The sequence below is a fragment of the Phyllostomus discolor genome, chromosome X (assembly GCF_004126475.2).
Source record: "Phyllostomus discolor isolate MPI-MPIP mPhyDis1 chromosome X, mPhyDis1.pri.v3, whole genome shotgun sequence".
Taxonomy (NCBI): Eukaryota; Metazoa; Chordata; class Mammalia; order Chiroptera; family Phyllostomidae; genus Phyllostomus; species Phyllostomus discolor.
Window position 1 is genome coordinate 97,474,108 of NC_050198.1, and position 16,600 is coordinate 97,490,707.

Below are 16,600 nucleotides of genomic sequence, written 5' to 3' on the forward strand. Positions count from 1 at the left end.
TGAACCTTAGACATTTATTTTCTCACAGTCCTGAAGGCTGGAAGCCCCAAACCAAGGTGCTAAACAAGTCAGCTCTGGTTTGTCCCGAGGCCTCTCTCCTTGGCTCAAAGGTGGTTGCCTTCTTGCTGTGTCCTCATGTAGTCTTTCCTCTGTGCCTGTGCTTCCCGTGTGTCTCTTCCTTATCTCATAAGGACACAAGTCATACTGGGTTAGACTCCACGTTTATGACCTCACTTAACCCTTAGTGCCTTTCAAAGACCCTATCTCCAAGTTCAGTCAGGTGGCGGGTAAAGTCTTCAAAACATGAACTTCAGGGGGACACATTTCAGTTCGTAACAGCTGTCCATTACAGTTGAGAGATGGGGGTGGCAGATTGTATTGAGCTGACATTTGAATATGTACCCATCATTCTTGTGCAACCATTTAATCTTCAGTTACTGAAAACCCACTGGAGGATGGTACTTACCTGTGTACGGAGAAAGAGTGTGCAACTGGTGAAGGTTAATGATCTTAAAGCAAGTAGTGGTTCCACAGGACTTTCTGTTATAATATTTTAATCTCTTTTATTTATCTGAAATATTTCATAATAAATTATTTTAAAATATCTAATGGGAGATGAGGAAATGAGCATCAGGTAGCTTGGTTGTAAAGGAAAGGAAAATTGGAGGCAGTGGCTAGAGAGACATTGATTCAAGAGAGCATCTTTTTAAGGCTGGGAAACTCATGCATGTTTATAAACCAGGGGGAGTAGAACTGGTGTGGAGGAAGAGATTGAGGTGAGAGATGATATCTATTTGTGGTTTTAGTTTGCATTTCTCTGATGGTTAGTGGCATTGAGCATCTTTCATATGTCTGTTGGCCATCTGTCCTCTCACCTGCCGATATGGCTATTGTCAGTAAATCAACAAACAGCAAGTATTGGTGAGGATGGGGAGAAAATGGAAGCCTTGTATACTATTGGTGGTATCACAAATTGGTACAATCACTATGGAGGTTCCTCAAAAATTTAAAAAGAGAACTAACTACCATATAACTCAACAGTCCCACTTTTGGCTATATATTGGAGGAAATCCAAAACACTAATTTGAAAAGATATATACATCCTTAAGTTTATCACAACATTATTTACAGTAGACAAGATATGGAAACATTGATAGATAAATGGATAAAGATGTGGTACATATATACAATGGGGTATTACTCAGCCATAAAAAGGGATGAAATCTTACATTTGTGACAGGATGGATGTATGTAGAGGGTATTATCCTAAGTGAAATAATTCCAAGAAAGACTTGTATGGTTTCATTTATATGTGGAATCTAATGAACAAAATAAATGAACAAGTAAAACAGAAACAGACTCATAGATACAGAAACCAAACTGATGGTTGCCAGATGGGAGGGGGGTGGAGGGTTGGGTGAAAAGGTGAAGGAAGTGAGAAATAACAGCTTGGTAGTTAGAAAACAGTCATGGGGATGTAAAGTACAGCATAGGGAATATAGTCAGTAGTATTGTAATAACTATGTATGGTGTCAGATGAGTACTAGACTTCTTGAGGGGATCAGTCACTTCCTAAGTCATATAAATGACTAATCACTATGCAGTACACCTAAAACTGATATAATATTATATGTCAACTGTAATTGAAAAAACAAGACCCAAGTGAGAGAGAGGGTAATTGATGGACGGAAGTTTCTGAGGAGCTTTGAGCAGATGGCCTCCACATTACTTGAAAGATTGGCTTTGGATGGTGTTTTATGGAAGAGGGAGGGGGAAATAGGAATAGATGCATATGAGTTTGCCAGCTGGGGGCACGAGGAAGCAGTGTTTGTGAAAATTGAGGAAGATTAGGATTCCTGCACTTTGTTTTCTCAAGTAGAATTAAGCTTATTTTTATCTGCTGAGGGTAAGGGAAATGGATCTAGGGCCGAAGGCATGAGGAGAGTAAGAGAAGCTTTAAAACAATGTAGGAAAGGAATGGAGAGAGAGCTGACGAAGGACATTTTAAACAGTTGTTATTAAAGGAGAATGTAAACCATAAATCTAGAGTGGCACCATCCCTGGTGAGGCTTCACACCCCACAACACTGCTCAAAAGCCAGTATGTGGAACTAGAAAAGATGAATTATGTGCTGCTTTCAGCGTTGGTGTTTTTAGGGACTTGTGGGAAATGAACAGGGGCCAAAAATGGTGAGGGTGTTGGTAGCTATTTATTATCCACCCGTTAGACCAAACTGAGAAAGAGGGGGAGGAAGTGTGGGAATTGGTAGACAGAGAAAAAGTGGAAGAATCAAGGGAATAGAGGTCTCAGTGTTGAAGACCAGGAATAGGGAGAGTAAAAGCATGGGACTTCTAGAAGGATAGGAAGTTATCATCAGAGGTGGAGACTAGTATTTTGACCATCAGAGATGAAGCAAATTTCCACGTGATGACAAAAAAGTATTAGCTAAAAATTATAAAGCCCTACTATGTGTCAAACACTGTTTGAAGCTCTTTACACATTTTAGGACATGTATACCTGATTTCACATAAGAAAATCCAAGGCACAGAGAAGCTGTGACTTATCCAGGGTCACAGAGTAAGTATTGAAGCTCAAATTTGGAACTAAACAGCTTAGATCTGTACTATCCTACCTCCAGATATTTGTTCCATTCATGAAAACGGGTACCTGAGACAGAGGTACAGATCATTGGTGATGAGAAGGTCAAAGAACTCTGAGGCAAGATTTGCTGAGGGTCATTCATATAGGCCATGATTTTGTATTAGAGGATATTCTTTCAAGCGTAGCATTTGGGGCTCAGACCATACATCCTGCATCCTTGATGAGCAGTTTTGGTCTTTGTCCTGCAGGTGGTACAGAGCCATGGAAGCTCATTGCATGATTCATGGCATTTTAAATGTTCTAATAAATTTACAAGTAGACCCAAGACTAACCCCAGCATGCTTTGTCTCCTACCATGAGGCTAACAAAATAGAGTTTTTTGTTGTTATAATTTTTAGGGGAAATGCCAACTTCAATTTTACCAGAAAATCCATTTCTCAATGAATGACCGCATTCCCTACTGAGTTCATAAAAGCATGATTCTGCTGTGCCTTTGGCCAGGATATGAAAAGCATAATCTGTGGGGTAATTTGAAGAGCAATTAAAGTACTAGTTGCCCGTTATCCCCATGATCCAACAGGAGATTAATTTTACTACCTGGTGGTCAGCTTTTGAGTGAAGTTGTTAGGCCCTTGCATAAACAACCGTCATAAGTGTTAAATAATCAAAGTCTTGACCTTTGTGTGATATCAGAGATGTACTCTGACCGTGTTTGCCAAACAAAGACATGGTAACCAAGGATCTTTCCTCATTTGTGAATTTATTCATATGAAATATATGGAGATAGGAAACAAATCCCAGGTTATTATACATTCATCAACTTGTTTATTTAGAAAAAAGAGCAAAATAATAGGTGCCAGAAATTCTGGACCTTGTAGGTGTAACCTCATAGGATGGTTGTGGGGATTAAAACAGATAGTATACATGAGAGCCGATGCTGCTCTGCAAGTATCGGGGATTATATGTTCCCGCCAAGTCGTTCAGTTAATGGGATATGATTTTCAGTCGGCATATTATAATTTTGGTAATGTGTTTTTCCCATTTATACTTGCTCTTTAATAGAAAAGGGCTTAAACATACTGGTTTTAAGTTTCTGTTATCCCCTCCCTTCAGCTTCCCTTTTAAGAATATCCAGAGTCTGTCAATGAAATTTAAATGCTTCACAATAATTGGCACTTAAAGGGTTCCATTTCTAAGTCCTTTACAAAAGGCTTTTGGAAAGCAACTTAAATCAACTTCTCTAAATGATATGTTTTCTGGTGGGTCAGTAAGTGATGTGAGGATCTAGTACAATATCATTCTTAGGTTCTCTCCTTTCCCATCTTACTGAGGGCCATGGGCTTCCTGCTACTACTGTGAGACCCAGAGGCGATTTGCATTGACTTGTGTTTTCAGAAGTTTGCAGAGCTGGGGGGTCCATCAGTAATTATAGAGAAAGGGAAAAGTCAGTTCTGCAAGGAGTTTTTAGCAATTTAGTTTTGAGAGCAGCAAATTATTTCACTTAAAGGGAAAAAATACTATGGATGCATTTCAATATTAGAATGGGAAAGAGAGAATGACAACCTTCTGGTCCAGGCTCTTCCTTTCAGATGAGGTCCCTTGTTCTACACTGCAGTAGTGATGACAAATTTGCATTTCTCCAACTCTGTTCCTCTTCATCTAGTTTTTAGAACTTTACCACAACTCCACCTACCCCCGTAGTTCTCCCCAACTAGTTTATAAAAAAACTCGGGTAGCAGCCCTAAAGTCTACCAGTTGTCTCTCGTCCTTTGCAAACTCATCTTCTCAGTTACACAACTTAGCATTGGCCATTTTCCTCCTTTGCTACTGCCGAGATCATTGAATTGGAGCTAGGAACCAGCAGTTCTGCCTCTTTAGATTTGGATTTTTTGTTGTTGTTCAAGGAACATGGAATCAGGCTATGTGCCCAGAGTGGGGCAGTGTACTTTTATCTCATTTAGTCCTTATTCTAACTCTGGGAATGATAAATATTATTATTTCTATTTTTTGGCTTTGGACACAGAGGGATGAATTGTGGTAAGTGGCAAAGCCAAGACTTCAGTCTCGCTCTGTTGGGTTTAGCCTGCAGCTCAGGGAACAGGCTGTTTTGTGTGAGATGTTACAGACAACAGCGAGTTGTACTTGTCTTTGCATCACTAATGTTGACTTAGCTCTTCTAATCTCCCTTGAGTTCTCTCCTTATTGCCAATCTTTCTCTTTCACTGGGTTGGAGGCTACTTTATAATCCTGTAGGGTCTTACTTTACTGCCTTAAATATGGTTTTCTGGGAGAATAACTCATCGTTTTTAAGGCAATTAGAAAATCTATTACCAATGTATGTGAAAGTGCATTTTGGCCTTATCTCTAAAGACGTATGGTTAGAAGCCAGGGTTGAGGGAACTGAATGGTATACATGGAGATGGTTAAGGGCAATTCTTCCTGTGAATTGGCCAGAGGCAGCTGGATTTGTGGGAACTCAAATGCTGCCTATGTTCCCAAATGGCCAAATGGGACCTTGGCCAGGAAAAACCCAACATCATAGCCATGTAATGGATTTGGAGAGGCAAACAAGAGTCCTTTTAAAGAACAACTGTGATTTATGTATTTTTCAGATACACAGTCTAGCAACCCAGAAGAAACAGTGTTTTCTAGTCGTGGCCCGATCTTCCTTTCTCTCTAAAATGTGGTTTTATGTGGATTTTGGTGTGCCACTAGAGGGCAACAAGAGAATACATATATATTTCCCTCTACTGCTTTTTGAAGAGATAGGTAGGTAGATATTTAAAAATGGGAGTACATATAAATTTAGGTTTATGCTTTATAGATTTATATTTTATGTATTTTAAAATATATCTCTGTACACACACACACACACACACACACACACACACACACGGAGAGAGACAGGAAATCTAATTAAGCCAGATATCTTCTCCATTGCCTTTCATTTATGAAATGATAAAGTTAAACTGAAGGTTATTTAAAATAACATTTACTAGCCTGTATGTTATTTAAAAGAATCGGATGACTTTTTCAGATTCTAATATGTAGCTAGGTGGGGATTTGGCAGACATTTTCAAATGAATTTTCAGAAAAAAAATATCTTTAAGTAGTGAATGTTAAGAGCAACGTGTAACTTCAAGAAAATATCTTTGAGCAGAAAATTATTAATATTGAGAAATTACAGATGTGTTTATTAGTCATAGTGAATCTTTGAAAACACCTTCAAGTTTTTAATTTTGTCTACATCAAGAAGATCTTTCACACATTTTGCAAAGACCTAGTTTTCTTAACTTTGAATTGAGGTCAAGACCTGTTTGAAATGAATAAGCCTCTCCAAGCCTGATGAGATAGTGCAGTAAGTATAGGATGCAGCTAGGGTTTACCCCACCCCAACATTCAAAGAGCTGAAACATGTCCTGTGAGTTACCCATTTGACTCTCGTCACCCTTAGAATTATCCTCAAGATTCAGCAAAAGGTAGAAATACCTTCTGCTTCCTTTTCTTCTCTTCATATGGCAGTGAAATAATAATAAGAACAGTGAAATAACTGTAACAGGTAGCATTTATTGAGAGCTTGCTATGTGCCATGCACTGTGTTACAGTTTTGACATTTAACATCTTATTGAATCCTCACAACTTTTATGAGATAATCCCTAATTTTACTTAAAGGTAAACTGAGGCCAAGACGGATTCAATTTGTCATGGACTATCAAAGTTAAGTATCTGTTTTTATTATATTTTGAGCAAGGAAGGAGAAAAGAGAGAGAGAGGCAGAGAAAGAGAGACAGAGAGAATAAATATAGGATCAGATTTTTGAGAATTTGAAAAAGATGTCCAAGATCTATAGTCCATTTCTTTCAATGGCCAGTGCTTTTTCTCATATCATATATCTTCACCTTTGCTATTCTCCTTTGAGTGGTCTGAGTCTCAGATTTGAACATCAGAGTCTGGATAATTCAGAAAGACTGTGGCCAGTGAGCTTGAGGGCCAGATAGGTGTACTTCGGCAGCAGGACTTGAAGCAGACTCAGGTTCCTCAGTCTGGTGATAACTGCCTATGGGAATTTCAGAATCCAGAAATCAGTGGAAGAGCATTAGCGGGGGAAGCTCTGAGATTTGGGGGATTATGACTGGATCACTGCTATTATCTGGCATTAAGACTTCTTGAAATAACCTTGAAATACCAAGGCTACCTCTGTAGGCTTTCCAAATATCCTTGGAGGTGAGACTATTATGGAAAGAATGAAAAAAATAACTTTGGAACCAGACAACGACCCTGAAGTTGGATTCCACCCCCATCCTTTGCTAGCTGGGTGGTCTTCAGCAAGCCACTCTACCTCCCTGAGCCTTTCCCGCCTCATTTTAAAAAGGGAGCTAATAATTAGACCTTCCTCACTTGGTTGGGAGGATTCAGTGAGATAAGTATGCCAAGTACTTTGTACATAGCATTTCCCACCAAATTCTAATATCTCCTGTGCTCTCTGCTACCACCCATGGACTGTATAGACAGGATTAACTTTATCTTCATTATGGTATTCTTCCAATCCTTTTACCTTGGTATTTATTAAGTCTTTGTATAGTCGAAGGGGCTTTTCTTAAAAGTCCTTAGGTCATTTTTAATTCATGGTTGTTAACAATACAGGAACTCTTCACTTCCCAATCCTAAAAGCATCCCAAACAGGTCTAAAAGTAAAATTTCACTTGAAATCTGCCATGCTGTTCTTGGCAGAAACCACATAACCCATGCCAAATGGATGGAGGTGTCCTTATTGGGATCTGACTTCATGCTTTCTCTCTGTCAGTACTGTATTCCCTTTCCAACACAGCTGCCCAGGGGAGTGAGTGGCTCAGCAGACAGAGTATGGGTTATAGGTCTATGCGGTATGATCAGTGGGAGTAAAAAACTGTTCTGAGTAGGAGGTACCGTGTTTTAAGGAAATAGGACACCAGATTGGGGATTTGATTTATTGGGTTCTGGTCTCAGTTCTACCACCTACTACTGGCTTTGGAGCCTTGGGTAAATCACTTCTCTTTGGACATTGATGTCACTATAAGTATAACATACGAGTAGAGTAGATAGGTTTCCAGAATGTTACATCTAGAAGGGCCTTAAACACTTGCAGAGACCAAGGACAGACCAGGCGACAACTTTTCTCACAAAAAAAAGTTGGCTCTTGATAACAACAGACATGACATTTTCAAAGTTCCTTGCATACTGCACGGAAACTTGGTGACACACTTGATGTTGAAAGTGGTCTCTGCCAAATGCTAAGAGCTCGTTGTTTTGACCCCATTGCCACCTTTGTTTTTAATGAAGTTCAGAGTACAGTGTTTGCTAATACAACCAGCCCCCAGAAAGTGCAACACAGCCTCAGCCAGAGTGCAAATGGAGACTTGGTAGAAATCTGGGATTCATCAGGGCCAAGTCTTGTAGCTCTGATTTATGGAAAGGCAAGGTACTTTTTGAACAATGTGATATTTGCAGCTTGAAGCTGCATCTGGGGAGAATCTGGACAGTGGCTCAGTTCAACATTTCCAAGAGTTTGAATGAGTCTGGGCTTTGGGCAGTTGAAAAATGCCTTGTGTTAAATTTGTTCTCTTTCATACCTGAAGGCCCGACAGAGAAGAAACTGGAAGGGGGTTAATAGATGACCAAATTCAGGCAAGCAGTTCATGATCCTCCTTCCCCGGTGAAGGACATACTTCTCTTGGTTGTGTCTCAAAGCCCAGCAGATGTTGTCATCCAACTTTAGTCCTCATGGAACTTTAGAAAAAGGATTCCCAGGAGTTGGACTCCTGACTACAACCCCAGGCAAGCTAGCCAAGGCTCAGCAGAGTTGAAGTCGTTTTCCTTGGGCATTTTGTTCTCTCAGACCAGGACTTTAAAATTCAATTCAGCTAACATTCACTCAGTGCTAACTATGTTTTTTGAAAATAAACAGCACTGCCTTGCCTTATTCTGTTCTCTGTATCCTCTGGGCTATTTCTCGAAGTCACTATCAAAGACGACAAACCCCTGCGAGTTCTTAGCCAGTCTGCAGAGAGCCGAATCATTCTGCCCTCTTTGCTGGAGTTTGGGACAATGGGAAAATAAGTTTTGCCTGATACTGTTTTCACCCAAGGGATTATTTGTTTGAACGTAAAATGTTTCTTTCTATGTTATCCCGTGGAAAGAGTGTTAACCTTGAAGTCAGGCACATCTGAGTTCGTATCACAGCCCTGCCACTTGCTATCAAGTGACCTTGGGCAGTGCATGGTCTTTATTCTTAGCTCACCCTTTGGCATCAAATCCCCTCTCTAGTCTTCTTGCTAGTAAATTGACTTAGTATATACACAAGCTAAGAATTCCTCCTTGGTTCTTCAGCTGTGGAAGAGCCACTCGAGTGTCCAGAGGAAGGAAAGTGAGGGCTTATACTCTGTCAAGTTTTAATGATTTTTTTCAGTGTTTCATTTATGTTTGCAGTTATTTCTCTCCTCCTTTAATCCTATGAAAAAGGTAGATAGAGGGATTTATTCTGTGGTGGAATTTAGGGAATGTGCTAGCCCCAAATTCTCTTTGGAAGTTCAGAGAAAAGGACTTTGTAAACAATCACTAAACGAGTTAATATATGCAAAGCACCTAGAACTGTAACTGACACATAGTAGAGATTGTATACGAAGGAGTTCACTATTATAAACAGTGCTGAGCCCTGGCTGCTGTGGCTTAGTGGACTGAGTGCCGGCCTGCTAATCAAAAGGTCGTTGGTTTTATTCCCAGTCTAGGGCACATGCCTGGGTTGCAAGCCAGGTCCTTAGTAGGGGGTGTGCAAGAGGCAGCCACACATTGATGTTTCTCTCCCTCTCATTCTGTCTCCTTTCCCCTCTCTAAAAAATAAAGTAAATAAAATCTTTTAAAGAAAGAAGTCAATAGGGAACTGAATAGAACAGGCTGAGTTTCTTTTCTTGGGTTCCTCTTAACTGCTTCTTCATCTCTAAAAGTGTTCTCCTCATTAAAATTGGGCTATCAAAAGTAACTTCAGAGATTATGGGCCCATCTTCTCTCTTTTCTCATTGCCTAAGAAAAACTATGGAGATTTTCCTAGGTTTTCCTTCCCAAGCCCACTCCTGAGTTATATCTGTACTTGGCAGTCCTGTTTCCAAAGAACTAATGATATTCATTAATTTAATAAATTCTTACTGATTTTTTTTTATGTACCAGCAATGTTGTAGGCACAGGGGATACACCTGAACACAAAGCAGAGGTCTTTATTTCATGGAACCTACACTTTCCTGGGAACGATCATTTACTCCATTATTCTTCTCAAAGGGAATAGCAGTAACAGATAGGTTAAAGCTTATCACTTAAAAGAGATATGAAGTGTGGCCTTTAGAGGGCCCGCAGAACAGAGAGACAGATAAATGGAATCTTCCTACCACAGTAATTGCCAACATTTCTCCATTAAAGCTTGGCTCCAAGGTTTACATCTGTAGGCCAGCTTTGGGGAAGATGTTGCAATCCATGTTGACGGTAGGGTTATCCAGGCCATGTTTTAATTTTAGAGGGGATACACGTTATGAAGTGCCTCCTCTTTGTTTCTAGACTTTTTGAGCATCTTCTCTGAGACCCGCCTACTGCCACATTGGCAGAACTGATCTTAAAAGACTCCCAAACCATGTCTCAGTCTACTTGGAGGAGGCAGGGCCTGTAGACGGCACCCTTTCCAGATGGCATTAGCAGCTCTCACTACTAACCCTAGAAGTTAGTGAGCCCATCTTGGGGGTTGGGCAGCTCCATGAAAAAGACCTCACTATGAGGAAAGATATATGTTAATGAGAAATAAATAATTTGTATTACTGGAGGAGGGAAATGAAATAATTTAACCTGGACGAGACCTTGAAGAGCCATCAGGTATCAAGTCCACAATTCCTGATTTGCATACCACAAAACCACTTCAACCCTTATTGCTCCAATATCAACCTCCCAGCCTCCTCCACCCTCGTTCTTTTTTTTTTTGTCATTTTTATCCTCACCTGAAGATATTTTTCCATTGCTTTTAGAGAGAGAGAGAGGAAGGAAAGGAGGGAGAAAAAGAAACATCCACGTGAAAGAGAAACATTGTGAGATTGCTTCTCATATGCACCCAGACCAGGGATCAAACTCACGACCTAGACATATGCCCTGACCAGGAATTGAACCCACAACCTTTTGGTTACAGAATGACACCCAATGAACTGAGCCACATCAGCTAGGACTCTACCCTCTTTCTTCATCTCCTTGTTCCCTCCCTCTTCCTCTAAGGAATCATGGGTTTAAATCCTTGTTAGGATTGCTAATAGAATACTTTCCATTTATTGAACACTTCATATATTCTAGAATAAACTGTTTATGTATATTTTCTCAATCATAACAACCCTATGAGATAGATGGTATCATTATACTCATTTTGCAACTAAGGTTAGGAAGTGCAAAGTGAGCCTCAAGTTTGAGGCTCATAAAGTTTAATAAGTACCTCTCCCCAAATCATGTAGCTAGTAAGTAGCAAAGCCTCAATACAACTGAATCTGACTCAGAACTGACTCTTTTTTTAATAGTTGGTATACAATCTTATATTGGTTAAATTAGTTTCAGGTGTACAATATAGTGATTTGACATTTATATACCTTACAATGTGATCACTCAACTGATTCTAGTAATCATTTGTCAGCATGTAAACTTATCACCACATCTATAACCCTTTCCCCCTCTTCACCCATCATCCCCCACTCTCCCTTCTGGTAACCATTCCTTTGGTCTGTTTGTATAAGTGTTTTTGTTTTGCTTTGTTTGTTTGTTTTAATTTTTTTTGGATTCTACATGTAAGTAAAACTATACAGTGATCATCTTTCTCTATGTGACTTATTTCATTTAGCATAATACCCTCTAGATCCATCCATGTTGTCACAGATGGCACAATTTCATTCTTTTTCATTGCTATGTAATATTCTGTTGTATACATACCACTTCTTTTTTATCCAATCATCTATTGATGGACACCTAGGTTTCTTCTATACCTAGGCTATTGTAAATAATGATGCAATGAACATAGCATATGTGTTTTCAAGTTAGTGTTTTTGTTTTCTTTGGATAAGTACCCACAAGTAGAATCACTAGGTTGTATAATAGTTCTGTTTTTAGTTTTGTGAGGAATCTCCATACTGCTTTTTGTAGGGGTCACAACAGTTTGTAGTCCCACGTACAGTGCACAAGTGTTCTCTTTCCTCCATATCCTCACCTGTACGTATTGTTTGTTGACTTTTTTTTAGAGTTGTTTTTTTTAAAGATTTTATTTATTTATCCTTAGAGAGGGAAGGGAGGGAGAAAGAGAGAGAAAGAGAGAAACATCAATGTGCAGTTGCTGGGGGCCGTGGCCTGAAACCCAGGCATGTACTGGGAATTGAACCTGCGACACTTTGGTTCGCAGCCCGCACTCAATCCACTGAGCTATGCCAGCCAGGGCTTTGTTTGTTGACTTTTTGATAATAGCCATTCTGTCTGATAGGTGGTGGTATCTCACTGTGGTTTTGATTTGTATTTTTCTATTATTAGTGATATTGAGCATCTTTGCATATGTTTCTTTGTTGGCCATCGATATGCCTTCATTGGAGAAGTGTCTTTTTATGTCCTCTGCCCAGTTTTCAACTGGATGGTTTACTTTTTTGTTATGGAGTTGTATGGGTTTCTTACATATTTTTTTATATCAACCTCTTATCAGATACCTTATTTGCATACATTCTCCCATTCAGTAGGTTGTGTTTTTGTTTTGTTTAAAGTTTCCTTCACTGTGCACAAGCTTTTTAGTTTAATGAAGTCATATTTCTTTTATTTGTGCATTTGTTTCCTTTGCTTGAGAGGACATATCCCAAAAGATATTACTCAAACTGATGTCAAGCAGTTTACTTCCTATGTTTTCTTCTTGGAGTTTTATGGTTTTAGGCCTTACATTTAAGTGTTTAACCCATTTTGTGTTTATTTTTTATATGGTATAAGAGAGTGGTCCAGTTTCATAGCTGACTCTTTAATGTCTATGTCATACTCTCTTTTCCTAATTGCAATTGGAAAAGGAATAAGTGAGAAAAGACTCTATTATTTCACAGGCCTTGAGGGGCCTGGCAGCCAAAGTTCATCCATTCAGTTTAAAAATTATCATTGAGCTGCTACCTTTTGCCTGGTGCCCTGTTAGGGCCCTACCTTCCAGAGATGTATGCAACAGAACTCTCTCCTGTTGGGAAACTCATGACACTGCCAGGGAAGTTGGACCAACTAATACTCAGGATACACTGTGATAACTACTATGATGAGGATGTACATCAGATGCTGTGGGGGCATGTGGAAGGGGAAACATATCTCTGTCTTGAGAGTCAGAACATGCTTCATACAGAGGATCATGAGTTGAGTCCTGAAAGTTAAAGAGAAGTGGATTAATTAAGGTGCAGACTAACCTATGGCAAAGATAACCATAAATTCAGTTGCCAGAGATGGAAGGTGACTTTGCTGAGGTTTCTGAGGCAGTAAGTAGAAGATCCAGTACTGATGTTGGAGTTTTTGTCTGTATTATTTCCTCCACTGAGAAATGCCAGGTACAGTACTTCTAACGTGGAGGGATACTCTTATATACTAGCCTAGTAGCTAGAGTGATTAAGACAATCCCCCCAATTCCTTGACTCATTTTAGAATTACGGTGGCAGACTATAGATGTAATCCTGGTGAGTGTCTTTAGCATTAGGGAGGCAAAAACTTGACCTTTCTAATTGTTTCCTGGAAATATTCCCCCTTTACAGATCTATTCAGGTCCGCCTGAGGAGAGTGCTGCACCCCCAGTGCCTCCACCTCGAGTGACAGCAAGAAGGCACAAACCAATCACGATTTCAAAGCGCTTGCTGCGGGAAAGGACAATTTTCTATACTCCTCCCCTGGATGGAAGTGAAGGTCAGTACTACAATTCACCTTAAGAAAACAGTAATTAGACACAAAGAGGGCAGAAGTAGAGATATGGCCATTTTTCTCCATGCAAGGGTAGACTTTTCATGTCTCCTGGGCCACACAAAGCAAGGTTTTAAAAATTTGTGCCAAGGGAGCAAATTAGTCCATTGGCAGTGGATATGACGAGGATAAACCTGCACAGCCAGTTACCATGGTCCCTTAGGGGGCCAGTGGAGGGTCCAAGATGTTCTTAGATCTGTGCCTCAGTACATTGAAATGGGTGAGCAATGTACTTTCTGAATGTTCTAGATTTTAATTTCAAATGCAGATAACATGGAGGAGTGATGTCAGCAAACATGGCTGAATAGTAGTTTCCAGAGCACATCCTTTCCCAGTAACAACAATTTGAACAACCACCCATGCATCAAAATATCTTCATGAAAGCTATAGTAGCCGGCTGAGAGATTATAGCATCGAGGTGGAGCACAAAAATAAGAAAAGGTTCATTGTATATGGTAGGAAGAACATACTTTTTAATTCTTTAAAGTTATTTTTTTATTTTAGAGAGGGGGAAGGGAGGGGGACAAAGGAAGAGAAACATCATTGTGATAGAGAAACATCAACTGATTGCCTTCTGTACATGCCCTAACCTGGGATTGAACCCTCAACCCAGGCATGTGCCCTGACCAGCAAGACATTTTTACACTACTCATGTCACTCCTCCCCCAACTTCTGAGCTCACCTAAGCATGTAAAGAAAACATTGTAGTAACAGAAATGAATGGACAAATAGGCAGTAATAAAATAATAGTGGTAGACTTCAGTACCAACCCCAGTTTCAGCGATGCATAGGTCATCCACACAGAAAATCCATAAGGAAACAGCTCACTTTAACAATATAAAACCAATTTAACCTGACACACATATACGAGGTCTGTCCAGAAAATGTCCAGCCATTGTTAATATAACACGAACGGTTTGTGTGACATCGATGTAGCCTGGCAGCCAAGGAGAGTGGACTGGAATACGCATGCGTGAACAATGATGACTTCACTGTACTAGTCAGTGGGGGCAGTAGACACCATTGCATTCAAATGACTGAGTAGAAAGACCCCAAATAGCCAAAGCAATCTTGAGAAAGAGGAACAAAGTTGGAGGCATCACACATTCTGAGATCAAAATATAGTACAAAGATATAGTAATCCAAACAGTATCATACTGGCATGGAAGAGTGTGTAGTGGGGGATAAATGGTGATGAAAAAAACTCAAATGGCTAAGAAAAAAAAAATAGACATTTAGACCAGTGAACGAGAATAATGAACCCAAAAATAAACCCACACATTTATGGTCAATTGGTCTTCAACAAAGTTTAAATACAGAATGGGAAAAGTATAGTCCCTTCAGTACATGGTGTTGGGAAGACTGAATATCCACATGTAATAGAAAGAAATTGGACCATTATCTCATACCATATACAAAAATCAACTTAAAAATGCATTAAAAACTTAAATGTAAGGCCTATAACTGTAAAATTACTAGAAGATAAAAATAGGGGGAAAGCTCCTTGAAATTGGTCTGGGCAGTTATATTTTTGTGTATGATACCAAAAGCATAGACAACAAAAGGAAAATAGAGAAATGTGATTGCTTCAAACTAAAAAGCTTCTGCATAGCAAAGGAAACAGTTAACAGAATAAAGAGACAATCTACAGATAGAAGATATTTGTATACAATATTATTGGATAAGGGTAGGATATCCAAAATATATAAGGAGCTCATGCAACTCAATAACAAAGAAGAAATAACTCAAATTTTAAAAGATCAAAGGATCTGAATAGGTCATTTCTCAAAAGAAGACATGTAAATAGCCAACAGGTATATAGAAAAGCTCAACCTCACTAATCATCGAGGAAGTTCAAGTCAAATGCACAATGAGATCTCACCTCACACTTGTTAGGATGGCTGTTACCAAAAAGACAAAATGTAAGTGTTGGTGAGGACATAAAGAAAAGGAAACCCTTATCTACTGTTGGTAGGAATGTAAATTCATATAGCCATTATGGAAATAGTATGGAGGTTTCTTCAAAAAATTAAAAATAAGAGTACCATATGTCCTAGCAATTCCACTTGGGTATATGTCCAAAGGAAATGAAATCAGTATCTCAAATAGATAACTGCACTTTGATGTTAATTGCAGCATTGTTCACAATAATGAAAACATGGAAATAACCTAGTGTCCATTGATGGATGAGTGGATAAAGAAGATATGGGAGATACACAGACACAATTGAATACTATTTACTCATTAAAAAGATGGAAATCCTGTTACTTGTGACAAGGGTGAACCTGGAAAAATTTATGCTAAATGAGATAAGCCAAGGACAGAAAGACCAATAATATTGCATGATCTCACTTACATGTGGAATCGAGAAAAGTCCACATCATAGAAGCATAGAATAAAGTAGTGGTTGCCAGGGAATTGGGAGATGGGGAATGAGAAGGTACGGATGAAATGCTAAAAAATTTAAGTACGCAGACTGAATAAGTTCTGGAGAGCTAAGGCATACCGTAGTGACTATGGTTAATAATACTGTTTGTGTGCTTGAAGTTTGTGAAGAGGTTAGATAAATATTTTCATCACATAAAAAACTCAGTAGCTATGTGAGGTGATGGATGTTAATTAGTTTGATTGTGGTAATCATTTCACAACATATCCATATATCAAAACATCACATTATATACCTTAAATATTGGGTTGGTCAAAGAGTTTGTTTTTTTCTGTACGATGGCTCTAGTAGTGCTTAGTTGTCCTTAACTTTGTTTGAAACAATTTTGTTAGATTATATTGTGACAGCTGTCATATTTAAGAAAACTTATCAAAATCGGTGAATTTTTGTGCAGCCATTTTAATATTGAAGATGGAGGAAAATAAGCAATGTTTCAGCATATTTTGCTTTATTATTTCAAGAAAGGTAAAAATGCAACTGAAATGCAAAAAAAGATTTGTGCAGTGTATGGAGAAGGTTCTATGACTGATGGAATGTGTCAAAAGTGGTTTG

The 16,600-nt window shown here is 39.1% G+C and overlaps 1 protein-coding gene across 6 annotated transcripts in view; it reads left to right on the plus strand.

Annotated features, from left to right (window-relative positions):
• The window catches only part of OPHN1 (oligophrenin 1), a 261,539-nt gene that overhangs the window by 213,524 nt on the left and 31,415 nt on the right, over positions 1–16,600 (plus strand). For all 6 annotated transcript variants that reach the window (XM_036016669.1, XM_028522526.2, XM_036016668.1 and 3 more), the window contains exon 20: positions 13,401–13,548. In XM_036016669.1, the coding sequence (XP_035872562.1) occupies positions 13,401–13,548 (148 nt within the window). The remainder of the gene's footprint in view (positions 1–13,400; positions 13,549–16,600) is intronic.